Raw genomic sequence first — 17,903 nt, 5'->3', positions numbered from 1 at the left:
GGGGACTGATGGTGAGAACGAGGAAGTGCATCTACACGTATAACTACATTGAGTTGACGCCTTTAATCATCCACAGACCAAAGAGAAGTGGGGTGATGGGTATATCATAAACCCCCCCTGCACAGGGCGTTAAGAATGCACGCATGAGAAGACCAAACGTTGAATACCAATAAACCTTTGGCGGTTATATGGGCACCGTTTCACCCCTTTTCACCCCTCTTTCGCGACTGTTAACAACTAAGAGGATACATCACGCATGAGCACGACGGCAACCCCCGCGACGCAGACGGCAGAAGGTGGCGAAGAGTACTTGAACTCAATGAACTTTCGATCGCTCATCGAGTGGTTTACGGCTGAAGCGCTGCTGAGCCGACCGGAAGACCCGCTAGCGTTTGTGCGGACTGTAATTTCCGAGAAACTTGCTCAGGTGTGTTGGTATGACGACAAAGACATTCTAAATTCATGGTCTTGTTGCAGAGGTCGTCCGGGGAGAGCTACAACCCAGACCACGCCATGGCATACATCAAGCAATGCTACGCCGAAGCCAGGTACATCGTACAACTGGGCATTCTGCAGTTGACACTAGTATAACATGTAGTGCGTCGGCCGATGAAAATGGACGCTTGTGCTTGCGTCCCAAGCGCGACACGTACGACATAGTGAACATGTGGACATGAACCTAAACCTCGAAAAGGAACGCAACGCCCTCGGGAGACTTGGCTTCCAACAAGCGACTCGTTCTACTCGAGAAACTCATCCAAGCCTTTCGAGTGATTACGATGCAGTTGGATCCCATGGAAGGTGCACACACGCCCCCAAGCCAGTTGTGTCCAAATACTCACATTATTTCCAGCCACCAACTCCATCATCAAGCACACGTGCAAGATCCTCAACGCCGAGCGAGCCACCCTCTTCAAAATGGTAAGTGTCGCCGATGCTACTATCGCAAATACAACTCAAATCGACTTACTGTATATGCTACTTGTACTGATGCAGGACCCCGTGACCCAAATGTTGCACTTGAACGTTGCCGAAGGGGCGTCCGAGATCAGTGTGCCATTTGGCAAGGTTGGCGCTACATATCACAAAATACTAGATATATCGTTGTTCGATGCAGGGAATCTGCGGCGTGGTGGCAGCTACAGGCAAATTGGTCAACATTGCCAATGCGTATGCGGACCCAAACTTTGACTCGCAATACGACATGCAGACGGGGTACCACACTCGGTCGATCCTGTGTGTGCCAGTGGTGAGTCGCTGCTTTTCGTGACGTGGCATAACCTCCGTCGTTGTAGCGCAACGGCCAAGGCCAAGTGGTGGGGGTGATGCAGGCATTGAACCGCAGCGGCAACGAGAAGGACACGGGGTTCACCGACATGGACGAGGAGGTGATGACGATCTTGGCGGCGCAAGCGGGCATAGCGATCCAAAATGCGCAGAACCACAAGACGGCACTGCAAGCCCAGAAAAAGGTCACGGAAGTGTTGGACATCGTCAAGGCCATGCACAGCGACTTGGGCATCAACTCGCTGATCTTCACCGTGACGCATCGCATCCAGAGGCTCGTGGGATCGGACCGGTGCTCGTTGTACCTGCTAGACAAAGTCACGAACGAGCTGTGGACGCTGCAGGGCGAGGTGGACATTCGCATTCCGTCCAACCAGGGCATCTGCGGCGCCGTGGCCGAGAGCGGCAAGCTGATCAACCTCAAGAATGCCTACGAAGACGCCCGCTTCAACAAGGTGTGTTGGTTTTGAGATCCTCCTTGTGATCTGATTGATGGGTAGGAGTACGACCAAAAGCTCGGGTACAAGACGTCGACGATCCTCGCGTTGCCGCTGCACAGCCACAAGCAAGACGTGATTGGTGTCATGCAGCTGATCAACAAGACAGACGGCATCTTCACCCCGGACGACGAAGAGATCCTGACGACGTTCCTCAGCATTGCGGGGCCGATTCTCGAGAACTCGCCGCTGTTCCTGCGGGCCAAAGGCACGGGGGGAGAAAACGAACTCACGGGGCGCCCGGTGTCCCACGGAAAGCCCGTGACGTTTGACCCTGAAATGAACCAAATCCAAGAATCGGACGGCGCAGAAGACGAAGAGTGAGGCAATATGGACGGGGTCTCTTTACCGGTAGAGGTGTTTGTGTATTAATGCGACAACTCAGTTGAGTTCATTTGGTCATTTGAGTACATGGGGGCTAGATCGCTGCAGGAAGTAGCAAGTGTCCTCGAGGCAAGTGGACAAATATTGTCGTTGAACTTCGCAAACCCTACTAACGTTATCAGTAAATTGCGAATAGGATCAAGTGCCTATTTATACAGCTGCTGAGGAACACCGACGATGAGTCGGACATCGCGGATGGTTCGTCGTCTGAGTGTACATCGAGCATTGCTATCAAGAATGGACTAGGTAGTTGTTGACGCAATTGCTCGCAGCTGAACTATTGAATTGATGACTAGTGTGTCGCACATTACCATGGTTTAATTGGTGTCATCGGTTGATTATGGGAGTCAAAAGATGAGACAAGCCTCATACTGTGAGGATGCGTACAGACTGTATGCTGGAAATACCTCAAATAACTCGAGATTGGATAGTCAAGTAGAACGGCGACAAATTCTATATTTAGAAAGAACCTGCGCGAAACCCCTGAAACCTCCACACCCATTTTCGAAATTGACTGGGATGTCGGAGATGCTTGGCGAAGGTCCTGCCGTCGCTGATGATGTGACGGACAAGATCGAGTTGGACATTGAATCCACAGAGGGCGGGTCGTCATCTCCGCCGTCGTTATCATCCATCTTTCCCAGCAATGCTGTCGTTGGAAACGACACAGAGTACGAAGCCCGTCGCACCAAAGACAGACGCGCGAGCTTGAACGCTCGGCCGCCCCCTGAGATCCCCCGAGTGTACAGCGAGCTTCGGTTCAAGGGTATTCAGGATCCGTACAACGACCAGCAGCAGAACCCCATGGTGAGCACCCTGAATGCTGCCAGCTTGGACACGATGTTGAGTGGCGGACTGCGCAAGTTCTTTGAAAAGTACAAGAAACTGTCCACGTCTGTGAATTTGCAGCTGCAGACACCCGAAGTCCGGTTCTTAGACCTGTCGTTCACGGCGCGGTCCGACGTGAAGCCAGCCAACGAGGTGGACGGCACGGTGGGCGCGCACTTGAAGCGCCTGTTTCTGCCATGCATCAAGCGACCCACGGTGGAAAACTACGTGCTGCATCCCATGACTGGCATCATTCCCCCTGGCAGCATGACCTTGGTACGATCATATAGATCAACCTACTAGAACACTCATTAAAAGTGTAGCTTCTGGCCAATCCGGGGGCAGGCAAATCGACGTTTCTCAAGGCGTTGGCGGGCAAGTTGCGCACGAAGGCCAATCAAACGATGCTAGACGGAGAAATCACGTACAGCGGCCTATCGCCGTCGGACATTGACTTGTCCAAGCTGGTGAGTCTCGTGGACCAGCGAGACAACCACTGCGCGACGCTGACAGTTCGGGAAACGTTCAAGTTTGCCGACTTGTGCTTGAACGGTCAGCCAAAGAAGAAGAACCGTCCTGGAAAACTCGCCGACGTCGCCAACTTGCGGTCCGAGCTGGTGTTGCACGTGTTAGGGCTCAACAATTGTGCCGACACGGTGCGGACGTTGCTGTGCAAGTGGCTCGGCAACTGACTGCGTTTTTGTAGGTGGTGGGCGATGCGCTGCTTCGGGGCGTGAGTGGGGGAGAGCGCAAGCGGGTGACGGTGGGCGAGATGCTCGTGGGTGGACAAAGCATCTTTTTGTGTGATGAGATCAGTACGGGGTTGGACTCGGCGGCCACGTTTGACATTGTCAACTCGCTCCGGTCGTGGACCAAGACGTTGGGGGGAAGCTGCATCGTGGCGCTGCTGCAGCCGCCGCCAGAAGTGGTCGAGTTGTTCGACGACATTATGATGCTGAGCGAAGGCCACCTCGTCTACCACGGGCCTCGCAAGTTCACTCTGCCCTACTTCCAAGGGCTGGGCTTTACCTGTCCCCCCCGCACCGACCCGTCCGACTTTTTGATCGAGGTCGTGTCGGGGCGCGGCGCCAAGTACTACCCCACTGGTAATCCACCAAACCCTTTCCATCAAACCCTTTCCATCAAACCACGATGATGGTGAATTAATGTGGCTGTAGATGCCCCTTCGCCATGCCTGGTGTCCCCCACGCAATTCGGAGATGCTTTCAAGCGCAGCGACATCCACGCGGCCGTGCAGGACCAGCTGTGCCAAGGCCATACGATCCACGACGTAGCGACCATCAAGCGCATCTCGTTCATGGCACGAAAGACGCAGGTCTTCGGCATGGGGTTTCTCGAAAGCACGTGGCTGCTGCTCCAGCGCCAAAAGATGCTCTTTGTGCGGGACAAGGCCCTGTTGTACGGGAAAATGACCGAAGCCCTGGTTGTGGGGCTGCTGCTTGGCGTGATCTATCTCAACTGCCACAAGTCGCTGTACCTGCGCATGAGCTTCTTCTCCATCGCCATCTTCCAGCGGCAAGCGTGGCAGCGCATCACCATCTCGTTCTCGCTTCGCAACGTGTTTTACAAGCAGCGGTCGCGCAACTTTTTCCGCACGATTTCGTACGTGATTGCAGACTCGATCGTCCAGATTCCCATGAACTTGGCCGTGAGCATCGTCATGGGCACGATCTTCTACTTTATGAGCGGCCTCACGCCGGCCACGAGTACGTTCTTTGTCTTTCTCGCCATCCTCGTGGTGTTCCAGCACACGATTGGCGCGTATTTTACGCTCCTGAGTGCGCTGAATCCGAGCATCACGGCGGCGCAGGCGATGGCGGGCATCTCGGTGTCGTTTTTTCTCTTGTTTTCGGGCAACATCATCCTCTCCGACTTGATTCCGCCGTACTGGCGGTGGATGTACTGGCTCAATCCCGTCTCGTGGGCGCTGCGCAGCATCATACTTAACGAGTTTACGTCGCCGACGTATTCGGACGCGGACCGCGTCAATTACTTGAACCAGTTTCAAATTCGACAAGGCGAAGAGTACATTTGGATTGGCATTTTGGTGCTCTTGGGGTACTTTGTCTTGTTTACGCTCGCGAACACCGTGGCGCTGCATTGTATTCGCTTTGAAGTGCACACGGGTGTGAAGAATGTGCCCATCGACGGCACCAAGGCTGCCCCCACACCGCCCGTAGCATCCTCCACTGACTTGCCGCAAGTTCATCTGAACGTGGCGCCTCCCACGAACGACGCGTCCAACGAGCTCCAGTTCATCCCGGCCTTCTTGGCCGTCAGGGACTTGGACTACTTCGTGACACTATCCACCGGCGAAGAGCGGCAGCTGCTGCACCAAGTGACGGCGTTCTTCGAGCCAGGCACCATGACGGCGTTGATGGGGTCTAGCGGCGCGGGCAAGACCACGTTTATGGACGTGATTGCTGGTCGCAAAACCGGCGGTCGGATCGTTGGGGACATCCACATCAACGGGGAGCTCATGGACCCGACGATCTTTAGCCGTATCACGGCGTACTGCGAGCAGATGGACATCCACTCGGAACGGGCCACGATTCGGGAAGCACTGCTGTTTTCGACGTTTCTGCGGCTCCCCGAGACGATTTCCGAGGCGGCCAAGCTTAACCTCGTCAACGAGACGCTCCACCTGCTGGAACTCCACACGATCGCGCACGAACTGATTTTGAACTTGAGCGTGGAGCAGAAGAAGCGCGTGACCATCGGCGTCGAGGTGGTGGCGAACCCAAGCATCCTGTTTCTGGACGAGCCGACGTCCGGGCTGGACGCGCGGTCGGCGCAGGTGGTCATGCGCGGCGTGCAGTCGATCGCTCGAACCGGGCGCACGGTCGTGTGCACGATCCACCAGCCGTCGATTCAAATCTTCGAGCTGTTTGACGCGCTGCTGCTGCTGCAAAAGGGTGGACGGGTCGCGTACTTTGGGGAGCTCGGTCACGACAGCCTGCACATGCTCGAGTACTTCCAGCATATCCCCGGCACGGACAAGATCAAACCGCTGTACAATCCCGCCACGTACATGCTCGAGGTGATCGGCGCCGGCATCGGGCGCAAGGACATCAAGAACTACGCCGACGAGTACGCCACCTCGGCCCTCCACCAGAAGAACATCAAGGAAACCACGCGGCTGGCGGTTCCGTCCGACGCCATGGTGCGGTTCTCGACACTGAAGTACAGCCCCATCGCCACGAGCACGAAGAACCAGCTGGCATGGCTCGTGCTCAAGTCGTCGCGGACGTACTGGCGCAGCCCTGCGTACAACTTTGTGCGCATCGTGCTGTTTCCGGTCTTTGCGTTGATCTTTGGCAGCACGTTTTACCAGCTGGCCATCAACTCGGTGTCGACAGTGAACTCGCACATAGCCTTGATCTACAACAGCATGGACTTTATCGGGGTCATCAATATGATGACCGTGCTAGACATTACGTGCTTGGAGCGCGCCGTGTACTACCGCGAGCGCATGTCCAACTACTACAGCGTGCTACCGTTCAGCGTGTCGCTGTTTGTGGCCGAGTTTCCGTACCTCGTTCTCATTAGCGGCTTCTTCGTGATCGTCGAGTACTGGATGGTCGGGTGGTACAACGACGCGGGGCGGTTCTTTTTCTTCTGGTTCACGTTCTTCCTGTACATTTCGCTGTGTACGTTCTTGGGCCAATGGATGTCGGTGCTGCTGCCCAACTCCAAGGTGGCAAATGTGGCAGTGGGGGCGCTTTCGTGCCTCCTGAATCTCTTTAGCGGGTTCCTGGTCCCGTTCATCGACATGAAGTGGGGGTACCGGTGGGTCACGTGGGTCACTCCCTCGAGCTACGCGCTCAACGTGCTGATCGGGTGCGAGTTGGCCGACTGCCCGCCAACCAGAAACGGACAAGGGTGCGACATCATTACCCTCGCGAACGGCACGTCGTCGACGATTCACGACTATATTCTGACCAACTTTGGCTTTGACGCCAACCAGCAGTACTCGAGCCTTGGCATCCTCATCTTAGAGTGGTGTGCCATTCAAGTGGCCATCTTCTTGACGCTCAAGTATGTTTGCCACTTGAAGCGCTAGCCTGTTAATTAACGGTAATCCAATTTAAGGTGCACGCGAGTTAGCCAATCAATTCCTACAAAGGCAGTTTTTAACCTAACCGCCCAAAAACTATGCAAATGGGTATACAACGACTAAGCTGAATATGGTGCACCTTAAATTGGACCGCTGTTTTAAGCTGTTTGTGGACAAAGTGGAGTGAATGATAATGAATTATAACAGAAATTATAACAGGAATCATATCGCATTCATAACTCCCGAAGAGGCCTCGATTTTGGCTTCATGTAACATGTTGCAGAATTATAATCTGATACCTACGAGTCGAGTTACATGCTTTCCACGGCATCGTCTCGGAAAAATAAATTGGACTTTTACGTTGGTGATAAATTACCCACGTTGTGTACATTTTGCTGCTTGATCGATGGACATTTCAACTAGGTAACATTCTGCCCCTCACAGGCAATTTTGGTGGCTGCAGTACAGAGTACTGTACTCGAGTACTTCACCACATTAGGTACTACTGTACATTAGGTACTACTGAACCAGTACAGTGCAATAGTTGGAGTCGCACAAGAAGTGCCAAGCATTTGGAGGTCACACAGGCTGGAACTGGAACATCAAAATGGCGACATTCTGCCATCGCGCGATGGGAAAGTCAAGTGTTACCGATCTTGTTGCACACGAGTGTTATGGAGGCCTCCCTTCCTACGCGCCGTTAAATTTCACTCGGATCAGGCGCCACCTGTTTATTAAAAACAATTTTTAGGATTAGGTGAGATTCCCAAGCTCTAGTTGTTTGTATGGAACCATAATTAAAATCTCTAAGTTCAAAGATACGTTTGCTGAAATTGCAATCTATGGAATAATGGAACACACATATATACCCAATTGCGTGCACTTTGCACATGTGTTTCAAGTCGAGAGATTATTATTGTACTTGTTCGTTCTGGACTCACTTCACCAATCGTGAATACCTACCTGCATATACGTCGTAGACGTTGCCTTTCACAAACGGGTGGCTGTGACGGCTTCGTCAGTGGAAATATATCGAACAGTGACTCAGACTGACGCCAGTTTGGACAGTGGCACTTGAGCTTTCGAATTGGCAAAACAGAAACCGACAAGATGATACTCGAGCACATTTCGAAAAAGTGACGTCCGGCCACATATCTTGGTCTCATGCAAGACACGATGGCGTGTAAGCATCAAAACAAAATGTGCGAGCCCACCCCCAGCACACTCGCCATGACCCAAGCCAGCGGCCCCAGCACCACCAGTGGATCGCTTCCCAATGCCGCCACCGAGGCCACGGCGGCGTCCGTCGCTGGAACGACGAATGGTAGCCACGACAACTCGCAGAAAGACAAACCTCGATGGGGCAAATGGACCAAGGAAGAGGAAACGTATACGGCGCGACTGATTGCGGACTTCACAGCGGGCGTGCTCACAGACGTGGACAACGGCACGACGATGCGGTCATGGCTCAGCGCCAAGCTGCGATGCTGTCCCATGCGCATTTCCAAGAAATTCGTCGGCGAACACAGCATCGGCAAGCGCATGTTTGAACGGAATGATGCCAAGATTGCCGGTATGACCGACGCCGACAAGGCGCTGCGCACGGCCGAGCTGGAGGTTCTGCACACCGAGTTCTGCGAGAGCTGGGCACGGGAGGAGCGAGAGCGACTGGAACATCAAACCAACGGCACACGGAAACGAAAGCGCAACAAGCACCCGAAGAAGCCAAAGCCAGCGACGGCGGTGCCATTTCCCGCCAACATGGTGGCGATGGCTGCAAAGGCCAAACGACCTGCTTCGCCGTTGGCTTTCAAGCACCCACCACGCGCCATGACCACAGCTTCGACGCCACTGCATATGGCAACCAAGAGCCAGTCACTGCTACAAAATCAACAGTCCAGTCGAGCTCCTACCGTTGTCTCGTTGGCAGGTGGTAAAAGCAAACCTACCCTCATTGCATCCCAAGGCCCAGCCAAACCAGTGCAATCAACGTCGCAGCCGACCCCATTGCATGTGTCTCGTGGCGCGAGTAAGATGCTCGACCTGCAGGACTCCCTCACCACTCGATCCCGACATTTAAGCGTCGACTTGACTGGGGGGGATGTGAAATCTGGTGGCTATGAGCTGGACTTTACCGTGTTTGCCATGGACAGCCCGGACGCGAGCCACCTGTTTGATTTGATGGACACGACGGAAGACGCGTGGTTGGCGGGGGACCACGAACTGGACGAAGACCCGTTTTTGTCGTTTGACGCGGCGGCGGAATTGATGCTGCCCCCCCAAGTGCAAATTCATTTCACGAACGACAAGTCCAATGGAAACGACGTCGAGGACTTGGCGTTGTCCCCGACGTCAGTCATGGACATGTCTGGGTGGCCGCTGACCATGGAGTATTACGACCCCCTGTTTACCCATCAGTACTAGAAACAGCGCACACCATATAGAGCTAGAACATAATATGCTAGGAACAACCCCCCTGCCTTGATTATACACAACGATTCCATTGTGCATTTCCAACACAAGTCAGCCACGCTCGGTCGAGATAAGGTATTGAGTTGGCCTTCGACAGTAGAAAGGCGGCGTAACAAATGGTGTCCGGTGATATTAATAGCGTCGAAAGTACAGTGTATTGTACGAAAAGCAAAATGATGCTATTTCGTGGAATATGTGTCCAGATCCCCGTGCAAATTGAAGTCGCACGACACGTTACGGTTTCAACTGACTCTAGCGTTACCACTGTCCTTTCCCCTTCGCCCACACCAAGGCAAAAATCTCAACTTCCAAGGTCAGCGCTTATGTCCCACAAGTCCAACATGGTAGTGCATGCCCCTGCCAAGTCCACAATCAATGTCTTAGCCCATCAATATCATCTTCGTTGAAAACCGTTTACGAACTTAACCAAACAAAGACGCGGTCTGGAACTCGTCGGATGCGTGGTTGACACGTCGCCAAAAGTCCACCTCGTCCGACTTGGTCGTCCAGAACGATCACATGTCCACCGGCCCACAGGACACGCTCACCTCTTGCGTCAGCTGTGGACTTGGGGGGACAGCCCCGCCAGCCGCAGTGACTCGACAAAACCGTGGGGGTGGGACGTGGTAAGAGTGCTAGTAACATCGTTCACAGCCACCACTCGAGGGGGGTGGCCCATCGAGTAGTGAACCGGGGTGTACTTGAGCGACCGATGGTCCGGCTGCTTGATCGCGACGAAGGCTGCCTCGTAGCTCATCTTGAGAATCAGCGCTCGGTCGTACACCGCTGCCACCTTGTGCGGCAGCAGGTCGCACGCCATGGCGTTCACAGGAAGGTGTTTGTAGATGGATGTCACCGCCCGTCGCACCGCCTACAACGAGGACGAGAATTGCCTCAAACTCTTAATCCATGGTTCAATGTATATGGTTTCACATGCGATACTGCTCGTCCAAAACGACAAAGCCGACACGGAAGTCGTGCGGTCCAGCAAGGCTGAAACCAACGTTACGAGTGCGACGGGGTTGCTAGTGACACTGTTCTCCTCCACGGGAGGCAGGTGAGTGCATGGGTCCACCTCGCACAAGTGTCGAGCCTACTGCCGTTCAATGCCCAACACTGGCACGGCCACAGAGGGCTGAGTGTGTTGAAGCAGCGCAAACACGTGGAGGTTTTCTGCTTGATGCGAGACTCCCTCTACCCGATGCATGAGCCACGGCAAGGGCACCGACTCGTCCACAACCGCAAGGCGGTCAAGAACAAGGAAGCTGTTGCCTCCCATGGACAGCGGATTGGTATCCCACCAGCTGATTGGACCACGGCTTGCCAAGTGGAATGGATCGCTAGCATGGCTTCAACCAAATCGACCAGCTCGTGCATGTTCATCGATGGGAGCGAAATGGAGTGGCCAGCGCCGCTGATACATTGAATGACGGGCAATATGACGGCTCGGGGTCGGTCAAGTGGACGAACTCCACGATGTTCACTTCGTCACCCCAGTCCTCGCGCCGGGACAAGAGCAGCGAGCTCCAGTAGTAGCTGATTGGGATCCGCCATTCCGACCATTTGGGGGGTGTCCACATATTCCACGGCTCCAGGTGCAGGTCGTGGGTGCAGAATCGATTGATCGTGTCTCAAAAGTGTTTCTATATGAACGAGTGGACGACAGCGTACGACCTGTAATTGTTGACGTCGTCGGATCGCGCCATGGACGCTACGAGAGGGAGCGGCATGTCCACGGTTGGACTGTACGGTGCCCAACGTAGTCTTGCGCTGTACAGTAGTGGGGCTGCCTTACAGGGCGACAAACTCGAGGCTGGCGTGGCGATGGACGATGGCGGCGGAATGCGAGGGGCAGCCGCCACCCGCACCGATGGTTATCGCCCGCCAACGACAGTCCAATGGCCAATGGCCACGAACGCATCCGCGTCGTCCTGCTGGGTGCCGACCACGAGCATGCAAATGTCGAGCGTGAACGGAAGCATCGTGTCTTCCCAAGCCTCGTCTTGGACCAATGCATTCTGACAGGTCGTCAGGGATTCCTACGTCGACGACGGCAGCGTCGACCTGCGCATCATGCTCGGTTGAGCTCGCGTTCAGGTATTGCGCGAGCGCGCGGTGCACTTGCGCTCGTTCATTGGCAGTCAACGACACGTCCACCAACTGTGCATGTTGCGTTTGCATTTTGCCCACCAAAGCCTCGTCCAGCCGACATTGCACCCGATGGTCGGGCGACTTTTCATTGACCGCCCATCCCCAAAACGGCTGGTCACCAGAAAACGGCACGAGGAACGTCGGCTTCCCCGCCAAGAGATCGTGCCCGCGTCTCCATGGTGCACCACCACCGCCATCCTGGGAAACAGCCACTCGTGCGGGCAGTTAGTTGCCCAGCATGAACACGTTCGGCGGAATATGCACTAAACAGCCGTGCGTCATGTCGCTCCAACTCGACTGCAGGGCGACATGAGCACCTGCGGCGGCATCCACGATGATTTGGATGGTGGCGTCGGCGTCGGGGATGATCATAGACCCAGACCCGACGAAAATGGGTAACGCTTGCGACGGAGTGTACTGCGATGAAGTGCCCGTGTTTGTGACGGTGCCCACGACATCGTACAAGGCTGGTCCAAATCGACGGGCGGCGGCACCACGTACTTGCTCCACATGGACGAATGCAGCACCTCCCAGTCCAGCAGCAGTGACCACCCAGCGTCGCCCTTGCGAATCTTTCGCAGCCCCAGCACGTTCACTCGGAATTCTTTCACGAGATCCTCTGTGCCTGCCCACATAATGCCTTCCACGATGATTAACGACGCCCAGTTGCGCCAGTTTCTCGCGCTTGTGTTTGTACGGAAGGTTTGACAGCGGATAGGGAACTCCTGGGTCGGGACCCATGGCTGGGGAAACATAATGCGGAGCAGCACACCGAGCTTGTCCGCCACATGGGTGTGGCCGTATGTGACGGGGTTTGAAATGATGGCATGAGCGCGGAAAGGGGACAACGACGGGTCCCCAATTGGGTTGACAGCGGTGACAGCTGGCCACGTCGAGTGCAAGATGTCGTCGATCGTTTGGATGTTGCGCGGAGTGTCATTTGGTGATGTCGTTGTAGCTAAGCGCAATATTGCGGCCGTTGGACTTGACCATGTACAGTACTCGGCGAGCTCTTTCAGGTCGCCACCCAATGGGTAGAATTCCAAGCCGTGCGACCACAATACTCGCGATAGGCAGCATGTGTGGCTAGGCGTGCACGATGTCCATCACGCTGCAGGTGTTTACCAATCCCAACGAATAGTTGAGCATCTCCGCGGGTGCCCACAACAAGAATACACACTTGCATGATGTCGTCTTGGGTGCAAAACTGTCCGGTGATTGGTCGATTCCGTCGTGACGAATAAACGTTAACTGGATGGCATGTTGTGTCAACAAGAGATCGACAATGAGCTACTACATGCATCGCAGCAATACTAGAGTAATAACCAAAGCTACCGGACGAGGACACGAGCGTGAGCATGTCGTCGAGAAATGCGACGACCGTGACGGCGACTTTGTGTGGTCGCGGACTGGCGATGTCCGACACAAAAATGCTGGTGTCGCGGGACCCAGACGCCAACAATGCGCCACGTTGCCATTTCTGAGTTTGACGATATGACACGATGCCTGTCGAATACCCAGTAGCCTATCAGTCCTAAATTTCAGGACGGGTAGACAGCGCTGTGGCCGTGCAGGACGCGGACTTTGGCCCTAACGTTAGTGCGGATGTTCCACACAGTCATGTTCTTGAATGGAGTTATGCCAGCCAACACCACGCAATTCATGGCCGTAAGGCAATGGGCTTGACGATAGACATGAGGCGCATCGCTCCCGTTCCATTTTGAACAGGAATTGTTTATGCGCACATGGGCTTTGAACTATAGGGCGTCGTTCGCATGAACGATTCCTCTTCGACTTGAGATGGGAGGGATTTGTATCGTGTCCGTCAACACGTCCTTTCTCGATGTGCGTGGTTTGGGGAGTGGAATTGTGACGAGGTGTAGTCGATTGACACAGCCAAGCCAGCATCAACCGTTGACCATCCTTGTGGCGCATATATGGAGTTGGATGCCCGTTCAGTGTCAGTGGAAATCACCGATCTCCGGTTAAACCTGCATAATATGATACTTTATGTATCCGGATTATCCACGCCCCCTCATGCACCAATCGTTTGGATCGTTGGCCAAGTCAAGTTGCATTGAAGCGAGGACATTTGCATCCTCCATGAAGTCGTATCTGCGGTACTCCGCCGAGAGTTCCTTCGGGGTCGTATGCAGTCCCAACTCTCGATGTGTGTATGACTTGACGGGCCAACTGGCCATTTGTGGCGCGCTCAAGAACGTGATTGTGTGGAACATCCGCACTGGCGCCAAAGTCCGCGTCCTGCACGGCGACAGCGAGACGGACACCGCCGGGCAGGTCACGGCGCTGTCTCTCAGTCCTGATGGTGCGTACGTGGCCACAGGTTACTCGACGGGCATCGTGCGCATCTTCAAACTCAGCAATGGCAACGTCGAGGTCACGTTGGACGGGCACAAGAACGCCATCGAGAGCTTGGCCTACGGCGAGAACGGCGCGTTGTTGGCGTCGGGGTCCCGCGACACCGACATTATCGTGTGGGATATCGTCAGCCAATCCGGACTGTACCGTCTCCGCGGCCACAAAGACGCCGTCACGGCGGTTGCGTTCCTCGACAACCAGCGCACGCTCGTGTCCACGTCCAAGGACACGCTCATGAAGGTGTGGGACCTAGATACCCAGCATTGCGTGCAAACGTGTGTGGGTCACCGGAACGAAATCTGGTCGCTTGACACCCACGAACCCACGCACCGCTTGCTCACGGGCGCGTCGGACAACCTCCTGCGAGTATGGGACACATCGGACGCGGCGTCTGTGCAGCTGCTCGGCACCATCCAGCGCCAAGCCAACGACCGCGCCATGCTGGTCCAGTACAACTCCACGGGCACGTTGATCGGATGCCAAGGGTCCGGGAAGACGCTGGAACTGTTTCGCATCCGGTCTGCCGACGAACAGAAGAAAAAGGCACAGCGCAAACTCAAGCGCGTCCGTGAAAAGGCCCGCAAACTTCAAGATGGCTCTCAACCAGCCATCGCTCCTGATGACAATGACAATGACGACAGTGATGTGAACCCGATTGCAAACGAAGTCGAGTCGGTGTGCGTGATTCGCTGCAGCGCGAAAATCCGGTCATTTGCGTTCAGCCCCGACGCCGCCAAAGATGGCACGACGTCGTTGCTGGTCACGTTGCACAACAACTCGCTCGAGACGTACGCGATCGTCCCGCACGCCGAAACCGTCGACGGCCGCTTCGCCAGAGTCCATGCGCTCACACTGCCAGGCCACCGGTCCGACGTCCGGCAGGTGACGCTGAGCTCGGACGACGCGCTGGTCCTGAGTGTCTCAAGCGGCGAAGTCAAAGTGTGGAACGCGCAGAGTCTCCAGTGCGTCCGGACGTTCACCGACTTTTCCCTTGCGCTGTCGGCAGTGTTTGCCCCGGGCAACATGCACGTGATCGTGGGGACCAAGGGCGGCAGTTTGCACTTGTTTGAACTGTCGTCGGGCGAGTGCATTTGGAAAAAAGACGACGCGCACGCGGTGGGGTCGGCCATCTGGTCGATCGACGTCCGCCCGGACGGCAAGGCGGTGGCCACGGGCGGCGCCGACCACGTCGTGAACTTTTGGGACTTTGAAATGACCTCCGAGTACACGCAGACGTCGACGCTCAAGCTCGGCCTCGTGCACGCGCGCATGCTCAAGATGGCGGACGACGTGCTGTGCGTCAAGTACTCGCACGCGTCTGACCCGCGCAAGCTGCTGGTGGCCGTGGCGCTGCTCGACTGCACAGTCAAAGTGTTTTACGACGATTCGCTCAAGTTCTTCTTGTCGTTGTATGGCCACAAGCTGCCCGTCATGTCAATGGACATTGCGTCCGACGACACGCTGCTGGTCACGGCCAGCGCCGACAAAAACGTCAAGCTGTGGGGGCTGGACTTTGGAGATTGCCACAAGAGCATCTTTGCGCACGATGAAGCGATCATGGGCATCGCGTTCGTGCCGCAGACACACTACTTTTTCACAGCGTCCAAGGACAAGAGCATCGCGTACTGGGACGGCGACCACTTTGAGCGCATTCTCAAGCTCACGGACCAGCACTTTGGCGAAGTGTGGGCGCTGGCCGTGAGTCGCGACGGCAGCTTCGTCGTGTCGGCATCCCAGGACCGATCGCTCGTCAAGTACTCCCGTGGAGAGGACCAAGTGTTTGTCGAAGAGGAGAAGGAGAAGGAGCTAGACACGCTGTTTGAGAGTGACCTCCAGCCCACCAACACGGCCGGCCCGACCTTGGGCGGCACAAGCGTCGCCGCCACCGACGCGTCTGCGACTGCCGGCAAGCGCACCGTGCAGACCGTCAAGTCGGGCGAGCGGTTGATCGAATCGATCGACATTGCCGACCGCGAACTGCTGGCGCAGAAGAACAGCAAGGACCCGCACGCCGTGTCCACCAACTTTATGCTGCTTGGGTACTCGCCGCTCAAGTTTGTCCTGCGCAGCGTGCGGGAGATTCGCGCCAACGAGATGGAGGAGGCACTGATGGTGCTCCCGTTCGAGTACGTGAAGAAGCTGTTGTCGTACCTGCTGCAGCTCATCGCGGCGGAGATGGAGGTGGAGATCTGCTGCAATTGCGTGCTCTTCTTGCTGCGGGTGCACCACCACCAGATTGTCACCAACACGAGCCTCCTCGGTGAGCTGGACACGATGTGGGGCTCCCTCCGGGCCCAGCTGGTCTCGTCCAAGAACCGTATTGGGTTCAACTTGGCGGGTATGAAGTATATCAAGCGACAGGTCGACCATAACAAAACGGGGTACGTCGAGGAGTTGGGGGGTGTGCCGTCCGCCGCCAAGAAGAGCAAGATGTAGGTACACGCAGGTGTAGCAATAATAATAACCACAACCAATACTATAGTATCTCGAGGATGCCATGGACTAGGCTGCATTATTGATTGGCACACAGTACAGACGAACAACACTATACATATACCATGTATGTATATATGTACTATGTACCGATAGGAATGCAATTTTCAATCAATTCACATGTGAGTAGAATCGACTAATTTTTAATATTAATATTTATAGTAATATTTTAATATGACTATAAATATTAATATTAAAAATTATTAGTATTACTATATATTAATACTACATCGGTACTGTACTTACTAACGTTACTGGTAGTACCAGTACACGGAGCCTTACCGGCAGTTGAACACACTGACCAACAAACTTTTTATTTATGGGGTAACGTCACGGAGTTGTCGGCTACGACGATAAATAGGGGCCACGAATCTAATTTAACAGGGCATCGACTGACAATCGTCGGCGCTTGTTGTCCAGCACTTGGACATCCACCACCCTAGTGGGGGGCGCCGCGTACGATGGAAAGCTGCTTTGTCGGACATAGTCACTCGAAGCCGCACGGCTCCGCAAAACCTTGTGCGATGGCAGCATGTTCATCTGGTAGTGCCTATGTAGGTAGAGCTGTCTCTGGCGCTCCATTTCCATCGCAATGATCTGTTGCTTGACAAGGTACGTTTCGTACTGGCGCTGTCGGATCAGGGCCACGTACTCCTGCTCTGTCTCGTGTCGCTCGGTGCGGCACTGGTTTGTGGCCATGCAAAACACAGCGATCTCGTCCACGGCGTAGCCTGCGTCGCGAAGGAGTTCGATGCGGCGCATAGGTGGCAGCAGTTGGTCCCTGTGGGAGCGAGGGATCGCGGTGAGTCTGTCGTCGACGGGTGCGGTGCGGGACGTGACCGCGGCACCCACTAGACCCACTGACGGACCTCCCGTGCTGGGAACGGAGCACGCGTTGTGTCCGAGGTGGAACTCATGCACTGTGGTCGTGGACCAAGTCACTCGCTTGGCCGCCGCCACCATCGTCTGCCGGCAGTCGAATCGGGAAATGCTGGCTTGGTGGATGGGGAGGGACGATATGACTCACGCATTACACCCATCGTTCTGTTGGTTGTTTCAGAAAACCAAAGACAAAACAATTTGGATTCTTTTTTTTCGTCCAGTTTTTTACCACGATACTAACGGCGTTACACCAGTGTGACTTCGTACATAGTAGGGAATTTCATACACTGTATGTCCAAGAGGGGGCACGAGACCGACTTTGGCTTGTCAAGTACCCTACATACATACTTGAATACAGTACTATGTACCTAGCATGTGAGCCTTGTCGAATTGCACCAAAGATTCTAGTGCCTGAACCAGGCATCAGGCATCATAGAAATATCAAGGCTATG

The 17,903-nt window shown here is 54.9% G+C and overlaps 9 protein-coding genes across 13 annotated transcripts; 3 read left to right on the top strand and 6 right to left on the bottom strand.

Moving 5' to 3' along the window:
- Positions 1–213: 213 nt before the first annotated feature.
- H257_01254 lies at positions 214–2,210 on the top strand. Of its 2 annotated transcripts, XM_009824365.1 has the most exons (10): positions 214–296; positions 360–427; positions 478–548; positions 599–649; positions 695–801; positions 854–921; positions 997–1,068; positions 1,118–1,249; positions 1,296–1,742; positions 1,788–2,210. In XM_009824365.1, exons 1-10 carry the CDS (start codon positions 257–259, stop codon positions 2,106–2,108), a joined length of 1,377 nt encoding a protein of 458 aa, XP_009822667.1. In that variant the 5' UTR covers positions 214–256; the 3' UTR covers positions 2,109–2,210. The 2 variants fall into 2 exon arrangements, with proteins under 2 accessions (XP_009822667.1, XP_009822666.1); XM_009824364.1 differs by having other exon boundaries at positions 214–427.
- A 386-nt stretch (positions 2,211–2,596) lies between these two features.
- On the bottom strand, positions 2,597–7,126 carry H257_01253 (hypothetical protein). Of its 4 annotated transcripts, XM_009824362.1 has the most exons (3): positions 6,553–6,606; positions 6,456–6,500; positions 2,597–6,398 (listed from the first exon to the last, which is right to left on the bottom strand). In XM_009824362.1, exon 3 carries the CDS (start codon positions 5,224–5,226, stop codon positions 3,550–3,552), a length of 1,677 nt encoding a protein of 558 aa, XP_009822664.1. In that variant the 5' UTR covers positions 5,227–6,398; positions 6,456–6,500; positions 6,553–6,606; the 3' UTR covers positions 2,597–3,549. The 4 variants fall into 4 exon arrangements, with proteins under 4 accessions (XP_009822664.1, XP_009822663.1, XP_009822662.1 ...); XM_009824361.1 differs by having other exon boundaries at positions 6,456–7,126; XM_009824360.1 differs by having other exon boundaries at positions 2,597–6,500; positions 6,553–7,126.
- An 829-nt stretch (positions 7,127–7,955) lies between these two features.
- Positions 7,956–9,593, top strand: H257_01252 (hypothetical protein). Its single transcript, XM_009824359.1, has one exon. It carries the CDS (start codon positions 8,239–8,241, stop codon positions 9,496–9,498), a length of 1,260 nt encoding a protein of 419 aa, XP_009822661.1. The 5' UTR covers positions 7,956–8,238; the 3' UTR covers positions 9,499–9,593.
- Positions 9,594–10,102: 509 nt separating this feature from the next.
- On the bottom strand, positions 10,103–10,825 carry H257_01251 (hypothetical protein; the record flags this gene model as incomplete). Its single annotated transcript, XM_009824358.1, has 3 exons — positions 10,103–10,417; positions 10,517–10,571; positions 10,644–10,825. The coding sequence occupies 3 exons, from the start codon at positions 10,823–10,825 to the stop codon at positions 10,103–10,105; spliced, it is 552 nt and encodes a 183-aa protein (XP_009822660.1).
- A 100-nt stretch (positions 10,826–10,925) lies between these two features.
- Positions 10,926–11,276, bottom strand: H257_01250 (hypothetical protein; the record flags this gene model as incomplete). The annotated part of the gene is made up of 2 exons (XM_009824357.1): positions 10,926–11,082; positions 11,218–11,276. The coding sequence occupies 2 exons, from the start codon at positions 11,274–11,276 to the stop codon at positions 10,926–10,928; spliced, it is 216 nt and encodes a 71-aa protein (XP_009822659.1).
- Positions 11,277–11,420: 144 nt separating this feature from the next.
- Positions 11,421–11,727, bottom strand: H257_01249 (hypothetical protein; the record flags this gene model as incomplete). Its single annotated transcript, XM_009824356.1, has 2 exons — positions 11,421–11,564; positions 11,590–11,727. 2 exons carry the CDS (start codon positions 11,725–11,727, stop codon positions 11,421–11,423), a joined length of 282 nt encoding a protein of 93 aa, XP_009822658.1.
- Positions 11,728–11,922: 195 nt separating this feature from the next.
- On the bottom strand, positions 11,923–12,438 carry H257_01248 (hypothetical protein; the record flags this gene model as incomplete). Its single annotated transcript, XM_009824355.1, has 1 exon — positions 11,923–12,438. The coding sequence occupies one exon, from the start codon at positions 12,436–12,438 to the stop codon at positions 11,923–11,925; it is 516 nt and encodes a 171-aa protein (XP_009822657.1).
- Positions 12,439–13,753: 1,315 nt separating this feature from the next.
- H257_01247 (hypothetical protein) lies at positions 13,754–16,568 on the top strand. The gene has a single exon (XM_009824354.1). The coding sequence runs from the start codon at positions 13,801–13,803 to the stop codon at positions 16,510–16,512; it is 2,712 nt and encodes a 903-aa protein (XP_009822656.1). The 5' UTR covers positions 13,754–13,800; the 3' UTR covers positions 16,513–16,568.
- Positions 16,569–16,850: 282 nt separating this feature from the next.
- On the bottom strand, positions 16,851–17,627 carry H257_01246 (hypothetical protein). The gene has a single exon (XM_009824353.1). It carries the CDS (start codon positions 17,530–17,532, stop codon positions 16,942–16,944), a length of 591 nt encoding a protein of 196 aa, XP_009822655.1. The 5' UTR covers positions 17,533–17,627; the 3' UTR covers positions 16,851–16,941.
- Between the last annotated feature and the right edge of the window lie 276 nt (positions 17,628–17,903).

This window comes from Aphanomyces astaci (assembly GCF_000520075.1).
Source record: "Aphanomyces astaci strain APO3 unplaced genomic scaffold supercont1.2, whole genome shotgun sequence".
Taxonomy (NCBI): Eukaryota; Oomycota; class Saprolegniomycetes; order Saprolegniales; family Verrucalvaceae; genus Aphanomyces; species Aphanomyces astaci.
Note: the sequence above shows the minus strand (reverse complement) of the source record. Positions and strands in the feature narration are given on the sequence as shown.

What these genes read in the sequence shown, in the direction of transcription:
- H257_01247 (XM_009824354.1), top strand. Translation starts at nt 13,801, where the DNA reads ATGAAGTCGTATCTGCGGTACTCCGCCGAGAGTTCCTTCGGGGTCGTA.
- H257_01253 (XM_009824361.1), bottom strand. Translation starts at nt 5,226, where the DNA reads ATGAACTTGCGGCAAGTCAGTGGAGGATGCTACGGGCGGTGTGGGGGC.
- H257_01254 (XM_009824364.1), top strand. Translation starts at nt 257, where the DNA reads ATGAGCACGACGGCAACCCCCGCGACGCAGACGGCAGAAGGTGGCGAA. An exon ending in TTGCGTCCCAAGCGCGACAC is followed by an intron (nt 650 to 694) that starts GTACGACATAGT and finishes AACCTCGAAAAG; the next exon opens with GAACGCAACGCCCTCGGGAG. An exon ending in GAGCCACCCTCTTCAAAATG is followed by an intron (nt 922 to 996) that starts GTAAGTGTCGCC and finishes GTACTGATGCAG; the next exon opens with GACCCCGTGACCCAAATGTT.
- H257_01246 (XM_009824353.1), bottom strand. Translation starts at nt 17,532, where the DNA reads ATGGTGGCGGCGGCCAAGCGAGTGACTTGGTCCACGACCACAGTGCAT.
- H257_01252 (XM_009824359.1), top strand. Translation starts at nt 8,239, where the DNA reads ATGCAAGACACGATGGCGTGTAAGCATCAAAACAAAATGTGCGAGCCC.